This window comes from Polyergus mexicanus, unplaced genomic scaffold (assembly GCF_030449975.1).
Source record: "Polyergus mexicanus isolate NDT 795.1 unplaced genomic scaffold, iyPolMexi1.0 SCAF_22, whole genome shotgun sequence".
NCBI classification, from domain to species: domain Eukaryota; kingdom Metazoa; phylum Arthropoda; class Insecta; order Hymenoptera; family Formicidae; genus Polyergus; species Polyergus mexicanus.
Window position 1 is genome coordinate 2814232 of NW_027223342.1, and position 22046 is coordinate 2836277.

Genomic DNA, 22046 nt, shown 5'->3' on the forward strand with positions numbered 1-22046 from the left:
TACGTACAAGTTCGCGTCGACCTTGCCGAATCGAAACGCCATTAGAAATCGAGACGTAATTATGCATGAATAACATTTTCGCGATAAAAATAAATTGAAGGCCGAAAGACAAACCAGCCGCGAAGACAGAGAGTATCGTTCAACTTTCGATGAGCCAAAAGTACGTGTACGTGCGACGATTAAAAGGAAAATTTCACGAAAACCTCACGAAAGAGGTTCTTCAAAAGGATATCAGATTTCGCCCGCGTATACACAATAGCCTTTATAATACATTTAATAACCCGTAGGTTCCGCTGAAAGTTCCCATCAAAGAGGTCGTCTCTCGCGGTTAAAATTATTCTGTCGTTAATATAATATTATATTAATTTTGATAAGTCTTTTATAATTTTCCACGACATTTTCTCAAAACAAACGACACGTTTTCAAGCCATTGAACTTGCGTGTGAACGTGTGTGTGTGTATGTGTGAGCACTCGGCGTCTCCGATACGCGCCCGTATTGATCGCTCTGGGAACAATCGGCTGCCGATCGCAGGCACTTGTCACCGCAGAAGGAGCTCTCTCAGGCTCCTAGCCAGCTGTCCCTTCCGATGTCCTGCCGCACGTGAGAGCTACGCGGCAGGCATTGTTTCGTCAAGCATAATGCACTCGTTTTGTGTGCGCGCGAAGAAAAAGTGCGGCGCGTATCGACTCTGGTCGCACGATCGATCGGCCGACGAAAGAAAAGCCCTACCGGTTCAAACTCGATGCATAAATGCCCAACGAAATGCGCCAACGTGAGCTGCGAGGAGTCTCCTTCCTGAATAACGATTGTTCCTCGAGGAGAAGGAAAAGAGGAAGGAGGCGATTCTTTATCGAGTAATACTCGCGAAAAAGAGGCAGAAAAAGCGAGGAGGGAACGCCCATTGTGTGCGTATGAGGATTATTGAATCTTCCTCATGCGTGCTGTAATTTTTATAATTTTGAAATCGATATAAATGATTTGAATAGCTTGATCAAATAATTCCGGAGATCTTCGCGCTTGAGCGTTTCGTACACAAAGTTTCGCAAAATCATTTTGGGATCCATTGGATCGCGATAATTTATTGGATAAACAGAACCATTGTCCTCGATACCGCGTCTTTTGTCGCGCCGTTTAGGGGAAGATCCTAAAAGTTCGTCCTTTGTATATCGCTCGTCGATCATCGTCGCATAAAGATAAATGACATCTCCCGACCGTTGTAAATTTTTTTTTCTCCATCCATTTTAATCTCCCATCCGATCTTTATCTATTTTTTCTTCCCTCTTCGAAATCTCGCAGATTCTTCCATTCTGATCCGCCAAGTTACTCGCCTAATTCTATTTTTTCGTGTCGTGTCCATTATCGATCGATCGGATTTCGTTAACGAAAATAATAAAACCGTAATGTTCTGTAAATACACGCGCTTTTTTCACCTACTAACTGCGATTTACACAATGGATTCGCTAGCTAAGCGAAAAGGATGTCCTCTTTTCGTTGTCGGTCTTTACCATCCTACACCTCTTCCTGTTCGTCTTTCGTCGCGTCATCATCTCACTTCGAATCCCCGACACGTCCGACGTAGCGAAAAGCTAATTCCGAGGCTCTTCGCGATTCATTATCATACCGTTTTTATCGTAACAATTGGACAATTTGGTTTAAATCGAACATATTGTATAAAAACGGTCCACACAAATATTTGTATTAATTTAACATATATGGATATATTAAATGATGACACTAATACCCGTATTCATAGTCTCGTTCCTTATTTTAAGGACGGAGGAAGCCTCCATGAAGGATTCCTTGAATCTGCAAGGCCACCTTGTTTCATAGATGGACCTCGAATCTCCCTTTCAGAAGGAAGGAATATTTTAGGGATTTTTAGTGACCGACTGGAGGCAGCACCGTTTTATGCTGCCTGCAACTAATTTCATATAATACATATGAAAACTTTTTCGTATCTTCAAAAAATTCCACGGGATTTTCCCAATCGCGAATGTATCTTTTCGGAATCCGCCACAGTATCCGATTCTCTGGATTTTCGTCTTCAAATCCATCGTCGGAATCATTTAAAAATTCATTGTCCATTATCACTTTTTCCTTTATACACTTTCAGTTTGAGAGCGCGACAACAAATAACCACAAAACCACAAATGTAACGAAACTAACTTTTGGAGGTTATATTTGGTTATATTCTGCGTATCGTCTGCTAAAAAGGTCGCATCACTCCTCAAGGAAGCTCGTGACCTTCCTTGAGATAAGGGAGCCAATAAGATTCCTTGTTCGGTCAAGGAAAGTTTATGAAACGTGGAACGAGGAACAAGGAATCCTTATTCCTCAAGGACGGACTATGAATACGGGTATAATACTCTATTAATATTTTAATACAAAATAAATGCAAATTTTATAATAATTTGAAATAAATGTTGCGTAAAAAATCAATATATTTTTAATGATAAAATTAAACTTGGAAAAATGTTATTGACTATAGTCACTCTAACTCCTTTTGTAGAGTAAAATCAATATATTTTTTCTGTAACTTTTAACAGATAAATGTCACTAATAATATTGAACATATCTATTGTGTAAAATTGAAAATAAATGCATATTATTTTATTTTAATATCCTTTTTCGATTGTTTAAATAATTTAACATTCGAATTTAATTAATCGCAACAGCGATATGTTAAATTATCACATAAATGTTAAATATTTAACATAAAAATTTTTAACGACATATTTTTAATAAGAAAACATAAATTTTCCATACGCGTGTTGAAGAAAGATGGTATCTTGAGGAATAACGAGATAAGCGCTTATTCAATATTTACGTGACAGCATTATTACGACAGCAATTTCTCAGAAAATTTAATCATTTTTTTCACGAATGACTTGTCTCTATTTCTCATAGCCCTCGTTGTCGTTTGGTAGAAATTTCTTTTTTATAAGCCATGTTTATTTAGCAACAAACAAGACGATATCGGCGAAACTCTCGAAGCGGCTTTCGCCGACGACGATGCATCCTCGATGCCGCGCAGCTTTTCTACAGTAGAAATTTTCTCATCACGACTTCCCGGTTCGTTTGCGGAGAAATTTTACGTTCAATTAAGCCGCTTCGCGCCACCTCGAGGATTAACGTCCGTTCTCGAGAGAAGCGACGCGAATGAAGCCACCGAGGAAACACGTGTCGCACTCGTATGAATGCTTCCTCTGTCCTCATGTCCGTTACTCCTCCGCTTCTCCCTCCCCCCCCTGCCCACTTCATCATCTCGCGCGGACCCTCGCATCCCTTTCTTCCTTGACGTTTTTGCCTTATCAATGTAAACGGAGGAACAAGGGACGATTTAGAAAGGAAGAGGAAGAGACGATGTCGCGCGAGAATAGCGAGAGAAATTTCCGACCACATCTGACGAGATTAATGCGAGGAACTTATCTATGATAAAATGACATAAGATCGAAATGACGGAGTTATAAATTGGAAACGAGATAAGATAAACGCTCCCTTGTCGGCAAAACGAGATGTGTCTCCCCTACGGCTCTTTCGATATATTACATATATATTTCCGTGTTTACGCGTAACGACTTTGTTTGATGTAACGTCTCCTTTCGTTTACCAGTCATTGACATCGTACGACTATTTTTGCCGATCGCTATTGTGCTTGCGGAGATTGACAATAGCCATTGTCGTCGGACAAGCCAAGTTTTGTATACCGTTTGAGAAATTTCCATCGCTCGTGTATATGTATTCCGCTAATCGAAGCCGCGAAAGGAGGATTGTCGTTATCGAAGGACTAGCAGGGAATTATTCGAAATTAAATTCCATCGGGGTGATGGAAAAATTGCGTAAAAAAAAGATCTTGCGCGCGTCCGCGCGTATGTTTATTTGCGTTGAAGCGGATTTGTAAGATCACGCGACCGGATCCGACGACGACGACGGGACGGCGGAGCCGCCCGTAAAAGATCCTCGGCGGCTAAAAACGGGATGGCTTCGTCGGTCGGAGGGAACGGATCTTTTCTGGCGCAAGGTGTCTCACGAAGAAAGGCCGCAAAGTCATGCCTGCGCGCGCGCGCGTTCGAAATGCGCACAAAAAGCTTATGGGCGCGGTGCCGCATTGTCCGGCGCATCGTGACGGGGATGCAAAGACAGGGGTGAAAGAGAAGGAAAGAGAGAAAGAGAGGAATGGGGGGAGAACGAGGAGCGATGTATAAAGAGCGCGAGATAATAATAAATGGATTCGCGCACGAAAGACGAATACTTGATTTACATGAGAAGATCGATGGTAACGAGAAAGGGGATGCGTGTTCTCCCTTGGCCAGTTTCCGACAGGGTATCCCCCGCCCCGCCCCGCCCCCCCCCCCGCCCTCCTCGCTCCTCGTATATTTATTTTCGCGAACCGAAATTTGTCGCTTGGCATTGGTCATCGTCGATGACATTTCCTGGCGAAAATTTTGTCTCTAAGGCGGGATGGGGGGGTGGGTGGGTGGAGAAGGAGGAGGAAGGGATAGGGGAAGATAGTTTGCTGAAACAACGAGCTGAGATAACGCGGTTACGAGTTCAGCGAAATCACGAGCTGCGACTAATTGAATACGACTTCGACGAAACTGTCGCGAGAGACGACAAAATTGCATCGTATCGCGAAATAAGCATAGACTCGACCCGCCGCAGTAATTTCAGCGTAATATTCGTGCGTGCGCGATTGATAGGTACGCTCCTGAAGGCGGGGTGGGGGGGGGGAAACGTTCCCTCCTACGCGCCTACGTTAACGGGTTTACCTTGTAATTACTACTAACGAACCGTTTGTTTCGCTGGACGAGACAACTTTGCGAGTCACTTCTGCATGTTTGCGGCGCTCGTCCCGTGGTTTATGATACTCCGCTGTTGAGAGAGAGAGAGAGAGAGAGAATTATAAGTTTAATTTCAAACAGGAGGGAGAAGAGACACGAGAGAGGAAATCAAATATATCGTGGAATAAAATTGATTACGAGCAATGTTTCATCTAAATTCATCTCTGTAACGGCGTTTCTCTCTCGAATTCGAATTCATCGCGAAAACGAACACATTTTTAACGAGCGGATTCGCGCTTGGTTTGAAATTTACCAAAAAAAAAAAAAAAAAAAAAAAAAACTGACTTGATTCTGTTGGAATTAAATATTCGAGAGATTCTTTCCGCGAGACGTAAACATGAAGGCTCGTATCACTATCGATCGTACAGTCCGTGAATTTTGAAATCGCGGTTATATTTACACAGAGGCGCCATGAATCAATTGTGACGGGATAAAAATATTCCCCCTCTCGTCCCCCCTACCACCCTCCCCCCTCCCCCTCCTCCTCGCCCCATGTGACGGGCGTTCGTCTGGAAAGCGCTCACGGGCAGGTGCATTCTCGCCAAGGCAAGCAAAGCGAGGCCGTTCTACGCTACTGGCCGCTCGCCGACTGACAACGCACACACGCGCACGTAGGCACGCACGCATCGGCACACATTGTGCCGAATGGCAACAGTTACACGAGACCGTACGCGAATTCCGGTAGCGCATCTCGGTAACGGTGAACGCTTTTCCGCAACGCGGTCACCGTCGCGAGTCCGTGGATCCTCTGCCGCGGTTTGCTGGTCGCACGGCGAAACCGGAAGCCACGTGACAGGTCGTCCACGTGACGGTGCCGATCCCGCGGCCGATACCGCGAGCGGACTTGTCACTTTCACATCGCTTCGTTTACAGCGTGTGCACACCGCGAACACGCGTTTCCTTCCTTCCGCGTCGCAGACGCTTAACGTGCACGTTCGCCATCTCGAAAGCGTTTCAATACTAAATTACGGTGAAACTATACTGTGAAAAAGGTTGACCGAAACTTCAGACAAAGTGTTTGCAGCCTTTTTGCAGACACACTGTCTGAACTTTCATACAGAATGCTGTCTGAACTTTTAAACACACTTTAATTTTCAGAAATTTTCGTACTTTTATGAACTTTCAGAAAAACGACTCTGATAATTGACAGATCGTCTGAAATCTTTTTCAAGCACTCAGAACTGAAAATTTACACAAAAGTGTGTCTGAATTTTTAGGAAATTTTTTACAGTGTAAGCGAACTTAAAATTGTTACATGACATATTGAAAGAAAAGGAAAGAACACCATTGTCTGAATGTGACCAAAGATTGATCTACCTTTTTATTTCGATCTTACAAAAAATTCTCGAGGAACGACATACACACAGGAATATTGCCACGGAAAAAAAAAATTTTGCCACCATAGCTAATCATGGTTTGCAAAATAAATTTCTTAAACTGCAGCAAAACGATTTGCTGTTGCATCTAATAAATAGGTATCACAGCTAAGACGTTCGCTGTCCATATATTACGACTGAAATCTAGTTGCCACACGCAGTTTTTAGCTACGGCAGCTAATTTTTTTTTTTCCGTACGTATCTAATTTAAATGCAGTGGAAGACACGCGATCGCTCCCATCAAATACATAATCTTATTTCGCAATATCTCTTCTTTTACGCGATCATAAATCTAATTATGCGGGATTTATGGAGAAAGCGCGTTGCCGGTTTCCTCCGGTTTTTTTTTTTCTTTCCCGAGACTCATCGCGCCAACAGCCGTGAAATCCTAATCTTACGTCATCGCAACGCGCGCGGGAAAGGATAAAAGGGCGAAGGGAAGTCGGACTGCGTAGAAAATCGGAAGACATTCATCGGAATTCGAGGGTGTTCCTCCTCCCAATGGATGTTCGCGAATAAATAATTCATGGCGCTTCCGAGGACGCGGCGCGACCAGCCGCGCGGGGAAAAAAAACGACGGGGTCCTGTTTGCCCGTGATGACGTGCCAGGACTGACAGGAGGCAGAAGAGCGTGAAGGAATGAAGTGAAGAAAAATGAATGACTGTTAAAACAGGATCCTCTATGTTGACAGAGCGCAACGGAAAAAGAAGTGCCTAGCATAAAAGGGAAGAAGGACTTAGTCCATGCATTTCCTTCGGAACCTTTTCCACCGGCCTCAAGGATCTTCCTACCTCGAAGTAGCCTCGAATAATTGTGCAGTTTTTATCGAGTCTAGTTTTTATCTCTTTCCTTCTCCCTTTATTAAAAAAATTAAACTGTAGTCGATGATTAATCGGTTGATTGAAAAAAGTTAATAATTCAAAAGAATCACCCTACAGGTATGTGAGACATACACATTCCGCGTGTCTTATCTTAAAATCCAAGTAACAAACAAGCTTCCTGAGTTTTATGCGGCCATGGGCCAACCGCAAGGAGAACAGAATGAAACGTGCAGCGATGTGCATTAAGCTGCTACCGCGCACAATCGTTCGTGACGTTCTCCGTCCTTTGAAACTCGTACATATTCATAGACTTCCATAACGAAAATTCGATACAATGATTGTCGATGTTATTCTATATTAAGAAAAAAATATTAAAAGAAGCTACACACGCATATACGCACGCTCAGTGAATATATCCATTTAGGAAATAAACGAATTTAAATTGCTTATGAACGGAATTTAATTAAATTTTTTATAATTAATTTTTTAAGAGAATCTTTTATCTTCTTTTATAATAATTTTTGTCAACAATTATATTTTTTTGCCACTATTAATAAGTGGCTCATTTTTCCCCCGTTGGGTGATAATCCTAAAGCTAATTTTTACGAAAGGAGTTACAGGCAATCGCATATTTCTTCGAGCATTTGCCTAAGCACGTTGCCTCTCCGCGGAAAGAGAGAGCGATACAATACGACGCGTCATTGTGTTCTTCTGCGTGCAATTCCAGAATGTGTCGTACAACTTTCCTTTTTTCTGCTCGAAGTGCCTAGATCACTGATGCCAGAATTGAGACGCGAGCAACATGACTCCGTAGTGGAGGGGATACACGCACAAGCGTAAACGGTGTGCGTGTAATGCGCAGAGCGCTCCGCGCATTACATGCACGCCGTTTACGCTTGTGCGTGTATCCCCTCCACTACGGAGTCATGTTGCTCGCGTCTCAATTCTTGCATCACTGGCCTAGATAAGAACTTTGCACGCACGAGAAACGCGACTCTAGTCTAGTTTTATTTAATAATATGTTTTTCCATAAGACATCCCTGTACGTAGGTTTTGATGGATATATTTGTACAGCATTCCCGGTCGTCAATTATTTTCGCCGCGTGTATTGGAGGTATGAGAATAAATAGAAGAAATTATCAAGGCGATATCTCTCGTTTCGCGCCAGTAAAGATATCAAGACGACGGTTTTAAAAGCACGAACTTTCGAGTAATAGCCCGATACGTTTGTTCAACCGAGAAGCTTTCAGAGCGACAGGATGCGGGCCTAGAAACGGATCACTTTATTTATGGATCATTCACACGTGTATGCTCGCTTTCTGGAGCTTAATGGGCCGTGAGAGCGGTCTTCTTTCTCGAAGAGGCTTGAACTTCCAAGGGCATTCGAGGACTCGGCGAGAAACAGCACGTTCGTGAGTGTACGCTTTCCACTTCCCGCTCGAGAGCTTCCCGAGAATGTGCCGTTTCGACCAGAAAACTCGGATCTGTACGAGGAGAATTCCTTAAACAGACGTGTCAACGCATAAGTAGGTACCCAAGTGTGCCTTACAAAATTCGCACATCGTAAATCTTTTCAACAATCGCCGAAGTAACAATGTACCTCTCACGAAGCCTCGGTTTATCATCGAGCGCGAAGTTTCGATAGAAAGAAACTTCGCGACTTCACTTCCAATTTGGGACAACCGACGTTTTCGAATAACGTAATTGTTGACGCAATCGATGCGCTTGGTTGATTAAAGGAAAAAGAAAAAAATTGATGCACCCACTTGACGAGGTTGGCCGATGAGTCAGATACATACTTCGTAACGCGTTCGTGGAAAAGATCTCACAGAGTAAAGAGCTTTGTTCGCGTAGACAAATGGAATGACCATGAATTTATAGTGATTCATTGGTGTGAAAATCATCATAGAGATGGTACACGATCGGTAACATCCGCAGGATCCGCAAATCACGCATAATTTGTCTTTATCTAGCTTTATGGTCTGTTAATCACTTGGATTAAAGGAACATCGGTTACTAGAACTGAAAATTCTGATGAACGAGAGCCGCGAGGAAAAATGAAAAATGTTCTTCAACAATATCAAATAACAATTATACAGGGTGTAACAGAGCGCCCGTATCAGCAGTTTTTTGAGGAAACGACATTACTTATCTTGAGAGCTTTCCAAAACACTATAATAAAGTATTTTTTCATTAAGTACTTTTTGAGTTATTTTATATTTTCATCTGACATATTTTGATATAAAAAATTAAATATCTCATAAAATATTTAGTTTTCGATAATCTTACCGTAATACTTTTATGTACAGAATAATGAGACAAATCAATTAGTATAAAAAAATAATTGTTTCTAAGAAAATTATTTACAATGTATTTTTTAAAACAATTACTTGTTTTTCTTTTTGCGCCACTTAGAGTTCTACAACTTTTGCATGAAACATTTTTCACGAAAATGCGTTGTTTCCTCCAAAAACTGCTGATACGGGCGCTCTGTTACATCCTGTTTAGAAAGGGCATAAGGGACAATTAACGGATCTATAAAATAAAGTCAATTTTAAAAAACAAAAACCACTCGACAAAATTTAATAAATTAAAGAACAAATGACATTATTAATTAATAGATCTTGAGTTATACAAATAAAAAATAAATTATAATTAAAATTAAATTGTATATATTTTTTTTAAATTTTAAATAGCCTTCGAGAACAATCGTGACACTACCAAACGTCAAATGACAACGAGATATGATCGCATCTCCGTCCCGTGAAAATGGCGACGCTTTCACTCCGATAATGCATCGTGAGATATTTTTTCCCAGTATCCGAGAGAGACATAAATGTAACGCTGCTGTTTCTAGCGCTTTCCAAACACGCGGCGCGACACGAAAAAAAAAGTCCGCTATACAAGTCTGTAAAGTTCCTCGAGACTTGTCATGTACGTCACGACTGACATGTTAGGCTCGCATGACGCATCTCGACACGCATTTCGCAAGATAATTTTAAATATAAATCAATATATTACATATATGTATATATATAATATCACGACAAATTAACCATTAAACGTCCTTAGTTTGTCAACATTTATTGCGTGTACTAATAATTTTTCATTTTCCAACATTATTTGACGTCATTATGATGATCTCCCTCTTGCACCTACGACAATTCACAGAGACGTAATTTTCTACGGGATTAGACTCTCTATTGTTGTCCGTTGTAAGAATGGCGACGGCGTAAGAAAGTGAAACGAGCGGAGAGTTACCTAACACTCGATGGTGAACAAAGGGTTAATCGGCGGGATTCTTTGGACGAGACAAATTTTCGTCCTGGCGAAAGGGATTATTTCCGGACAAAAGCAGCGTGTCGTAGGTTAGGTTGTGACATAAAACGTTCATCGACATCCGCCTACACAAAGGAAGGATGCAAGTGAAAGACCTTAAGGCAAAACGTTCATTTTCCGTTACTATTGTACCGAAAGAATTCCAAGCATCCCGTCAATCGTGTCCTTCCGATAACTCGGAGCTCGTAAACGTCCTTCACTGTGATAAATTTCGGAAAACGCCTAATGCAAGAAACGCTTAATGGATCCCCTCTTTTTCGGGACGATTGGAAGCGGCAAATGTTCGGAATTCATCGAATTCCAAGACGCGGACTCGAGCAATGAATAATATCGGATATCATCAAATTAATTAAGAGCCCAATCCACTTTAGAGAGTCGAAAGAAATCAATTTTTTTATATTTTCTAAAAGTACAATGTCTGTAAGATGCCTTTCAAATTATATTGAAAAATTCGCAAAATTGACGGAGTTGCAAGACTTTGAATAGGATGGCCTTGAAATAAACTTGCAAAACACATCTTGGAATAAATTTAAATGGGTTTTTCTCAAAATACTGTCTTTAAAGCTGGTGTATCGGATATCTGGGAAACTAATGGATCCAATAATTTCAATTTTTTTTTTTAAATAAAAAAAGAGAACACTTTTTGGGAGATACTGAATCTAATAAAAATTAAAAAAATTTGGATTCAATGTTTTTCTAACCTTCGAGAAATGAAAAAAATTTAGCAAAATTGTGAAATATCTAATTTAAAAGTGACATTACTTTGTAATTTTTAAATCTCTGTTTAATGAAATTAAGTTCAGTATTCCAAAAATATCCTATAAAATACAACTAGATCGTTCTTTTTTATTTCGGAAAATTACACGAAGAGTAGCGTGTCACTGTCAAACCATTTTTAAACATGCTACGTTCTAAAGACTCGTATTAAATAAAAAAAGAGCTAAATATCCAAGATTTAAAAATACTTTTTAAACATCAATAAAAACATATGCAAAAAAAAAAATCAATTTTTAATATTAAAAAAAATTCTTAAAAATTAACAATTTTTCATACTGTTAGAGTAGACTGGACTCTTAATTGACGATGCTCTTATTCTGGACATTAATGTAGATATTTTTATAATGCGCGACTTGAGAAATTTGGCAAAATACTACTACCAAAACAAATTGTCGAAAAATGTTTTATTTTTCACGTAATTTAACGTCGCCGAAATAAAAGACGAGGACGAGATTCTTATTTGCCCGCGAGTTGCCGTCGTCTCAACGACAGACTCAGATTATCTGGCAGGCGCCGTAAGATAGAACGAAGACGACGCACAAGCATTCTTTCGTCGTGTCGGAATCTATTTCTATCCCGGAGTCGAGCAAAAATAATCGCGATGAGTGCCGCGATGAGAAACGTAGGCGCGTTTGACGCCGTTTTCGGTCGATAGTCGTTCAAGCTGAATCGCGAACGAGCGAGGAGCAACCACGGGGTGCCAATGATACCACCACGCACGTCGCCCACGCCTCTCGATCGGATGACGTCAAGACTCTCGATTCGTTGCCCTCTTATGTCCACCCCCGCATTTTTTTCCTTCTTCTCGAAGATGGAATTACAATCTTACGTCGTAAACTAAGGCGTAATGAGCGCGCTCGTGACGTAAACCTTTTAAGGTACATCCTTTCGAACGCGAGTCGAAAACGGTGTCCGGCCTGAAATCGACGTTGATGGCTTCGATCGCTATACTTCGCGTGCTATCGGCTAATTCGGGATAGAGCCGAGGAATTGTGGAGGTCGAGTCGCTTTGTAACCACCTCCGACAATGCGCACTCGCGCGATGAAATATTCATCAGGCTAATAAACGCGATCGCTAGCCGTTGCGTCGAGTCGACGAGATATGGCTCTTACTTTCGATATGCCCGATCGTAACGCAGATACAATCAATTGCTCGTAATATATGCGAGATTTCTTCCGCCGCTCGTTTACCAAGCGTTCGCGATAAACTCGTGAATCATCGATTCTCCTCCGACTTAATCTCGAAACCGCGGCGCGAATATTAATAGCGCTACCATTTACGATTGGCGCTATCGAACGCGACGAGAACAAAAGTTCACATTGACGGAGAGAGGATATCTATAAGCAGTAGATTAAGATTAAAATACGTCGCAAATAAAAACTGATTCAGTCGTGATAAAATGAATCAGTTCTCTCATATTTCTTTTTTTTTTAATCTGGATTTCAGGCGAGCTGTACGTAGAAGATCTGAACGAAAGGAGGACGGTTTCCATCAGGATGGGTTGGCTGTGGGTTGAAGGTACCCCGATGAGGTTACCCTTGAGAGCGTTGAATCTTCGTCAAGCATCGCCCAGCATCTGTCAACCGCACACGTTTGCTCTAGGTTTTACCCTGAGCGATTCAGAAGGTCGTTCTCTCGCTACATTTTGGGTAATTATTATCGCTGATCAAGTCTCTCGTTTTTAATTCCGTCTTATTTTTGATTAAGTGGACAGATATAAAAATTCGCCGATTTTGTTAAGCATCACAAACTTTGTGAGAAATCGATTTTCCATCCTACTGAAGAGAAATTCCTCTCCCGCTATACCTGACCAGCGCAACAACAATGTTAGAGGGCCAGGAACTCTCTTCATGAGAACAGAAGGTATTCGCTATTTGGCACGGTTCCACGGAGGAGAGGGGAATCTCCGCTGATCGAAGCGGCGGTGACTCTAAGAGAACGAAGAGAATGAAGATAAGACGAGAAGGCGAAGATAGGAATAGCCGAGAAAGAGAGAGAGAGGAATAATATGCACCGCGCAATGCAATTGCATGTAAATAGCCTTTATCTTCGGCACGATCCGTTTCCTCGGCCATAAGCACTTTCGCCGGGCGGGCCTCCCGGTTTCGCCGCAACTTCTAATTACGGTCCCGCCGGCCGGCATCGCCATTCGATTTCTAACGCGTTATACAATCCTTGCGAGCGAGCAGAACGCGCCCAAGTTATCTATCTACCGTGAGGAGACGAGCGCCGATCTCTAGAAAATCGTCCAAAATTCAAATCGCTCGCGAATTTCTCCTCGCTTTGCATAGAGAAGACTCTCGTCGCTCTCGAATCGGTCGCTTTCAAATTCACGAGATGAGGAGAAGAACTCGTTTTACGGGTTTCACCCTGTCGGCGCGTAGCCGACACATTTTCACCTTCCCCTTTCCTTTTCTCTCCACTCGCGGAATAATCCAATTAAAGCTCTCTTCTCTAGGACGACGAGAATCGTCCCTCGTCGACCTTAATGAAAATCGCTTCGATTGCGGGATAAGGCACTCGAAGAACGTAGGATACGCGAAAGGCATCCTCGCCGCAAGGTCGCGGATCCCCAGGCGATGGAGCGACATTGGCACGTGACGCAACACACACGCCCGGTTCCCGGTTCCGCTCGGCCCCCGTCGAATCACGAGATCTTAAATAAGGCCAGTAGGCAAGGTCAACACACCCGCTTGACCGATTTGCACTGCGTGATAAATGCGTGGGAGATTGTTACACCGTTCTCCCATGACCCGCCATTGTCAAGGAATCCCACCACGCTCGCTCTCGTAGCTTCTCGAGGAGGGCTTCATCATCTCTTTGTATGAGACTTCAAGGACGCTGCTTTGCTCGCCGGCGCGTAGTCTGTCAATCGGACAAGTCCTTCGACATTTACGCGTTTTTATGCTGAGTCGGCTTACTGATACTAATTGAAGCAATTATGATAACAACGCGAACCTCATTGATGATTAACAATCGTGAATAATCATGAACGTGGCACTTTACGTGGAAATATACGTAGACGAGCTCGCACACGATTTTGCCGTCAGTTTTCGATCGAAAGCGGGTTTTCCACGCTGTTCGTCGAGATAGACAACGAACGATAGCGGGAAACCTGTTGGCGAGTTTTTTTCCAGACACGATATCGGCCAGTGTCGTCGAACCGACAGCGTGAAGGTCACGTTAGCAAGCAAGACGACAGGGAGATTTGTTTCCCGTCGAAGATGGTAATGATCGACGCGCCGTCGGTGGTTAACGAGTAAATTCTACGGTGTTCGGAGTCGGTCGTTCGCGTGAGTTTCGAACAAACCGGCGGCTTTCGAATCGCCAACCCAGTCAGCGAAATCATATGTCACGGTCGATCCTGCGGGTAGACACAGACCCGTTCGACTACTCCATGCAACATCCTGATATCTATCTACTTACCGTACGAGAATATGAAATCCGAATACGCATAACCGTCAGCGATGTTGCCAATAGTGGTCCTACATACCCTTTATCCTATATATCAGACCATCCATCTACCCATCTATCTGTCTGAAAATTTTCATATCGCAAAGACACAAAAATATTTTAAAAATATTTAGAGTTTAGAGAAAAAGAGATGATTATTAATACAATTAGAAAGAAGAGAAAAAAAGAGAGAGAAAATCATCTGAAATGCTAAGATATTGAAATAAGATAAGAACCATTTATACATACATATAAATATAAAATATTATATTTTACTAAAATATTTATTGCATAAATAACTATGTCTTTTATAAAATATTTTTAAAAACCCAAAAATATATTTTGCCTATAATAATTATTGCTGAAGATATTAAAACGCAACACGTCAATGTTTTTATATGTTTAGGCGGACACGGAACCGACCTATTGGTCCTGGGTCAGAGCGATCGCGGCTGAACTGGTTCGACAAACGCCGTTTCGTGCACAACGATGTTTGAACTTTTTGGAGATACTGACTATCTGCCCGAGAGGACCTATCCCGTTGCCGGACAGCCCAACGGAAACTAGGAGACGATCCCGCAGCGAATTACGTTGCTGGCCGAGTGACTCGCCGATGGAGAAGACGACGATGAGCGCGACGACAATAGTTCTCGACGAGTCTAGGAGAAGGGCGAGAAGCGAGTTGCGCGGTTGGTCCAGCAGCAACTCGAGCGACGAGGACCTCCTGGGAGAATTTCGTAGCATACCCGCTGTGATGAGCGCCAAGGACCAACCGGTCAGTAGAGCGTGGGGTTGCAGCGAGAGCAGCGAGGGTAGCGACGACAGTCTCCCTTGGGGTGGCGTATGCCGGTCCAGTGTAGACTCAGTCGACTCTAGCAGCGTTCCCCTGCCGGAACCGGAAACGAGGGAACAGAGGATACAGAGGTACAAGGAGGCGCGCAGACGCGAGAACGAGGCGAGGAGCCGGCGAGTTCTCGAAGAGGACGCGAGGCGACGTAGAGCGAGGGCTGAGGAGAACAACAACAATCTGCCCAAAATCTATGGTAGATCGAGGAGTAGGATTGTCGTCGACTCCGCCAACGACAACGGCGACTTACGTCCGACACGCTCGCCTAAGAAAGAGATTCTCGCGTCTATCGACACGGCACCAACGCGAAACGAAAATTCGATCGTCGACCGATTGCCTCCGATCAAATCGAACGAATCGTCCACGGTGAGATTTTCTACCGAGGAAACTCATCGGGACGAGGCGGATAAGCGAAACAACAACAGCCCGAAGAACGGAAGCGGTAGTCTCGGCATACTCAGGTCGGACTTGAACGAGAGGAGAAGTCGCGCGCGAGAGAGAAGAATCTTCCGCGAAAAGACGCAACAACAATCGATGATCAGCGTCACCGTCGCGAGCGTGGAAACTCTTCGGGAACGCAAAGAGCGCCTGGCTCTTCTGTCTTCCAAGATCCCCGTATCTCATCAATCGTCGCAATTTTGCTCGAGGTCCGCCGATTGCCCGGCGATCCCGGCTTCCCCGAAATCACCGGACTCCCCATTGGCTCTGAAGCCACCCTGCGAAGAGGACGTCGCCAAGCTCCTGGAACGATGTCAAAGGGTGGACCACTACGTGCCGGTGCGGGAGAAGCTCACCTTGTTCGAGTCCCTCTCGCGATTAGGCGGTCGCCTGGCCAGAAGCACGGAGGATCTTGGCCGAACTTCTTCTAAACCCAGTCCCAGGGGCAAGCAACGTGCAAGATCGCTTCACGATCTCAATCGGGGCACCAGGGCCCTGCCCGTGCGAGAGATGTGCCGATTCTTCGAGGGCGATCTTTTAGAGCAGGACAGCTGTCAGAAGACGATGACTCTTGCTAAAACGAGATTCAGCGATCCACCCGCGAAGAGCACCGCGTGGAAGGATACGAGTTTGAAGCACGAGGTGCCCCGCATCAGCGCCTTCGCGAAGAAGAAGCATTACTTAAAGTGATCGCGACTGATAAATAGTTCTTCCAGATACTCGATTAGACACTCGGGAATGAAAAGTTACGACAATCTCTCACCGACTATCATCTTTTCCCCCGCGTAAACTCTCATGAAACACACAAATCTCTCGCAACTGGGGTGAAACGAGAAAATATTTGCCGACCGAGCGATTTATCGGTAATATTTCTAAACGCCGTTTCCTCAAAACACAGGCGTCTTAAGATCTTCCTGACTGGCTAAAAAATTTCTTTTCTACCGCGTCACAAAGTAAGAAGAATTTCTCGACTAACTCTCGAGAATTTCACACGGTCACACGGCATGACAATCGGTTTCTCGCGACGGCGCTCGCAGGATTCCCGGTACGCGAAACTAACTCGATTGAATCGCGGCCTTATCAAGTCCTCGGAGGTTAGAATCGGCTTCGTCGAATCGTGTCGCGACGATTGTCACACTTGCGCCGAGAGAAAGTCGCGGCGCGCGCGCGTGCCTTTTTTCCACGCTCGAGGCCCCTGGACTGTGCTCAATTCTCTCGATTACTGGTTGTCGCGATTTCAGCGAAGGAAGGGAAAGAGGTATCGGTTATAGCTGCACTTTCTTACGAAAGTGAAAATGAAGGAGATCGATCGAGAATCCGTGGAGGGGGAGGGGGGCGCGCCGCAAAAATATTTTCCCACCTTGAAACTAGGCTTCGCTGCTTCTATCCATCACCGAGCGAATAAACGTTTTGGCTCTCGTAGACAATCCCGTTTGTCCGTATTTCGAAATACAAAGTATGGCATGTTACATCTATCGCACGATCGTGCGTATCAGTGAGATTGAGCGTGGCCGATCGTGACATGAAGGAAATGAGGGGAAAGAGAGAGAGAGAAAGAGAGAGAGAGAGGATGGGAGAGAGAAGGGGAATCGGAGAAACCGGTAATTTACGTTCACCGAGTGATTGCAGCAACGTTGAACACCTGTATGTATACAAACTGTATGCGAGCTGATGGTCGAGCTCATTTTTCGATTAGCCTGAATTCGATCGTCCGGATTTTAATCAGGTAACACACAGCTCGATCGTTAAGTATCTAAAGAGATAAACGATAAGCATCGCGTGAATGCTTGCAACGTTTTCCCGATTACGATAATTACAAGTGAAATTGTATATAATCGATTAATCTCATTTTGTACCTGAAAAATTGTTCTACGACCTTTTTCTCTTAGGCTATATTATAGTTTAATTTTTGTTACATGTTTCTCGTTGCGATTGTAAATAAGTGTCTAATTATTGATTTATATACTATATATAAAAATGTATATATATATATATATATATATATATATATATATATATATATATATATATTTATCTATGAAAAACATATAGTCTTTGTTGAGTGTGTTGATGTATGTATATTTGCCACCCATTAAGGTAGCAATCGCCCTTCATTGGATATCTCGAATTTCCGTTTGGAGGGCCAGAGTACAGACTAGAAACGACTTCCGCTTATTTCGAATCAGAATGATAATTTCCGCTCGTACAATATTCCCCTCGCTCTCTCGTTCCTCCTCGTAATTGATAACAGAGAGACAACGTGTATAAAAATTTAAGTACATTCTAATTCTACTCTAGTGGGGAAACGAATAAATATCCAATTGTTTTGACAGGGAAGTCAATACAAGACGTAAAATAAAAAAAGATATGTTCGATATAAAAAAAGATTTGTTAAGAAAAAAAGTTTGTGTCAGGTCCAATTTATTTAAATATTGAAAAATACTGAAAAATGTATTGAAATATGAATACTCTCTCTTATTACAAGTTTATCATTATATATTTTGATAATTACATTACACAGGTTTGCTGAAAATCGCGGAAAAACTTGGTGCAGCCGTGAGAGAGAGAGAGAGAGAGAGAGAGAGAGAGAGAGACTTGGAAAATAATTTTGTACAGTTAATTACATCTCCATCTCTCGAGTGACGTTTCATGCTCGAAGAGAATCGTCACTTATTTTTGTATCTCGTTTGTTGTATAATATATGATCTGCGATTTTCTTGCATTATGTGTATATAATTGTAAGCGCAATGAAGCAAAGTAAAGAGGATTATATTGTAAAAAAGTGTCGTGGAAGATAATCAATTCAGACGGAGCGATCGAGGATTAACAATAATCTTTTCGTTTATTCTCATTACAAATTGTTCTCACTAAAGGCCGTATTACACTACGGGTTGCGGGTTCGATTGCGGTTGAGGTTACGGTTAATAATTGCGGATTGACCAATCAACCGGCGAGCTGCTTTGCTCTGATTGGTCAATCCGTAATCGTCAACCGTAACCTCAACCGCAATCGAGCTCACAACCCGTAGTGTAATATGGCCTTAAAGGCAGTTCTGAAGTCCTATGAGGGCGCAAACTTAATTTTGTCTACTATCGTTATATAATTCCTTAACATACCAATAACCGGATAAAATATTGATTTGTAATAAAACGGGTTATATCTCGTTCCGTTATATGAAAATTAATTTTATTAAGGAAGCATATCCGTTTGAACCTTTGAAAAATGAATACATTTTCTAGATTTCTTTGCAACGTAAAGATTTGATAAAAACTTTTTTTCTTTTACAATATTAATAAAATATTATTAAGTATTTAAATAAACATTTCCAGCTTAAAAAAATTTTTTTTGTAAAAGTTATGCAAATATTTGCGGATTTATATTTTCATGCACAGTATGCACGAAAACATTCGTTTATCATATCGGAAATCAAAAATACAAGTTTTTTTCATTAAACATTAATAGCTATCTGCTACCCATTTTTTCAAAATTTTAAAAAATAAGAAAATGGCGGCATGTTGAAAAAAGTTTCGGTTTTAAAAGAAAGATCCCTTTTTTTTGTTTACAGATAAAAATTATGCAATTGCATTTTATGCACACCGTGCATGAAAATATAAATCTGCAAATATCCGCATAATTAAAAAAAAAAAAAAAAAAAAAATTGGAGCTGAAAGTTTTTATTTAAGCGCTTAATAATATTGAATTAATATCGTAAAAAAATTAGAAGTTTTTATCAAGTCGTTGCGCTGCCAAAAATCTAGAAAATGTACTCATTTTTCGAGAGTTCAAATATGTATGCCTCCTTATATATATAAATTTGTTACGCGATAACAAATGCTGCAAAAACATACCGATGTATTAAATTTAGCCAGTTAAAATTTAAACTTTTCTTTCATCATGTCTTTCCAAAAGAATTCCAGAATATTGTCAGTACTCGATCGCAAAGTCGCCTGCAGTCGACGACCGTCTACAGGGTGATTCAAATGACACCGTCCTCGTATATTTCTGGATAGATTCGAACGTACAGTGTCATTTATAACGATGACACCCGGTACGAAGGGTTGATCGCCAAAGAGGTCTTCTAGTCCCTCGTCGGATAATTCCGAAAAGTTATCCCCGCTGCGTATCTATCCCTCTGACGTACTACGATTTCTATCGCCCCCGCCCACCTACTGAATAATTGTCAAACGGCACGTATATCGCGTGTCGTTCGCGGCGAAAGTCGTGCGTCTTTGTATCTACCTTTGTTGTAATAAAAAGGGACGAATAATGACCGTTATATAAAAGCGACTGTCGTTAGAAAGCCGGCGAGGCCTTGGCGCGCGTCAGAATTCTCAGCCTGTTTATATTTTCCTATATTTATTTACGCACACATACCTTTTTCATTTCGAGTTTCCTTTTCGTGCGCGGATCTCGCTCTCGTTCGTGAAAAAACTCGTTAATTATCCCGAGTTTTCGCAAGATCAAACAGACAGAGATTGCGCATATTCTCACATACATATGTGAGCGATATCATGCCAGTCTTTTCTTTCCAGATGAAATATACCAGAAATTCATGAGCCGCGATTGTTACGCGATCTCCCCGGGAAAGTCGCCAGGCACTGAAGCTCGTTTGGTGAGAAAACGAGAAACTTGTCCGATAAAATGTCGAACAAGAAAATACGAAAGGAGAGAAAAAAAGAGAACATTTTTTTTTTTTTTTTAATAAAAATACGCACGTTCCTCTCTCTAATTGTTACTTAAATCTTTTTTCTTTTTCTCGAACCGGAAGTAACGCTATCTCAGATTTACGTGTCTATAAAAGTAATGTTTCTTTCGTACTTTTGAGATCCACGTTTATACAATATATGACGGCCATCGCGGTGCACTCTGCTCCAATGTTTATTACGTATGAACTCGTGCGTTTACATTACCGCCCACTTATACTACATTCGTTTGCGTAAAATTGTTAGCTATCAGTTTTGCGTAAAGAATCGACGACGAATCGTCAATAATTCATTATTTGCAACCGCGAAATGAAAAGTAAACATTTCCGTTCTCCTTTTCTTTCCGCGAAATGGGTTTTCGATCTGCGAATATACATATGTAAAAGATATATCGCTTATATATCTTTTTATTTCGATTCCATTACATCGGAGAAGGGAGTCGTCGGGATGCAAACTTTCACTCGTTATAGCCGTTTTAGCAATTTATTTTTAAATTAGGATATAGTATATACGCGATAAGAAGAACGTTCGGCATAAATGATTCTCGTGAAAATTTATTAAAACTCTTTTTTCGATTATGCTAGGTAAACCTATTCCGGGAAGATAAATAAATTTCAAATTTTCTTTTACATCTTACCCCGTGCAATGGCGAAAGAGAAACATCACAGCATCCGTGACCGAGAAAACGCCCGCAATTTTAGAATCAATCCGTATATTATTGAAACCAACACACACACCAGCAGTCCAAGAAGACAGAACGTATTATCGTCGACAAAAAACAGTGACTTATCCGAGGCCAAATTCGTCAGCTGTTATTCGCTTTAACGTATTCATTATAATCTGCATATGCGCTGCGTAGTTACGCAGTGTGGACTGGGATATAATATAATAGGTAGATACACGCACGGAAAACGCACGCGTGAGTCGCATCATCGTCGCTTATTCGGAGCGCTTTGATGCATTGCTGACGACATGAAGCTCGTTAAATTTTAGCATGTGTTTGAACACCCGGACAATTATGCGTAAGAATCAGTTCACGAAGAAAAAGAAAGAGAGAGAGAGAGAGATGAAGAATGTCCTCGTGCCTCGTCGCACATTCGACAAGGCGGATTTAATTTACGTTAAAACGACGGCTAGAAACGAAAGGCAGATCACTATCGACGAACAGAAACGAAAGGTTTCGACAGAATACACGACGCTGGTCGCGTATAATGAAAGGTTAACGCGTGTCGTGCGGTTTCGAGTTCGTTTGGCGCGAATACGATATCGAAGTGCGATTATGCCAGCTGAACATTTAAATGTCGACGATACGGAGAGCAACCTGTGCATTTCGATTCTCTTTTTCTCCTTTTGAGTACAGATCGAACATTCTTGTCGAATGAAAGAGTAGAATGGAATTAGCAGGGATTAAATTCGGCGAAGAAAGTTTCGTTTTTCGTATTAAAAA

The 22046-nt window shown here is 42.1% G+C and overlaps 1 protein-coding gene across 1 annotated transcript in view; it reads left to right on the forward strand.

The window, feature by feature from the left end:
• The window catches only part of LOC138942341 (uncharacterized), a 36822-nt gene extending 17389 nt beyond the window's left edge, over window positions 1-19433 (forward strand). The window contains exons 2-3 of the mRNA XM_070312503.1: window positions 12605-12807; window positions 15018-19433. Coding sequence (XP_070168604.1) covers window positions 12605-12807; window positions 15018-16586 — 1772 coding nt within the window. The 3' untranslated portion in view covers window positions 16587-19433. The remainder of the gene's footprint in view (window positions 1-12604; window positions 12808-15017) is intronic.
• The last annotated feature ends 2613 nt before the right edge of the window (window positions 19434-22046 follow it).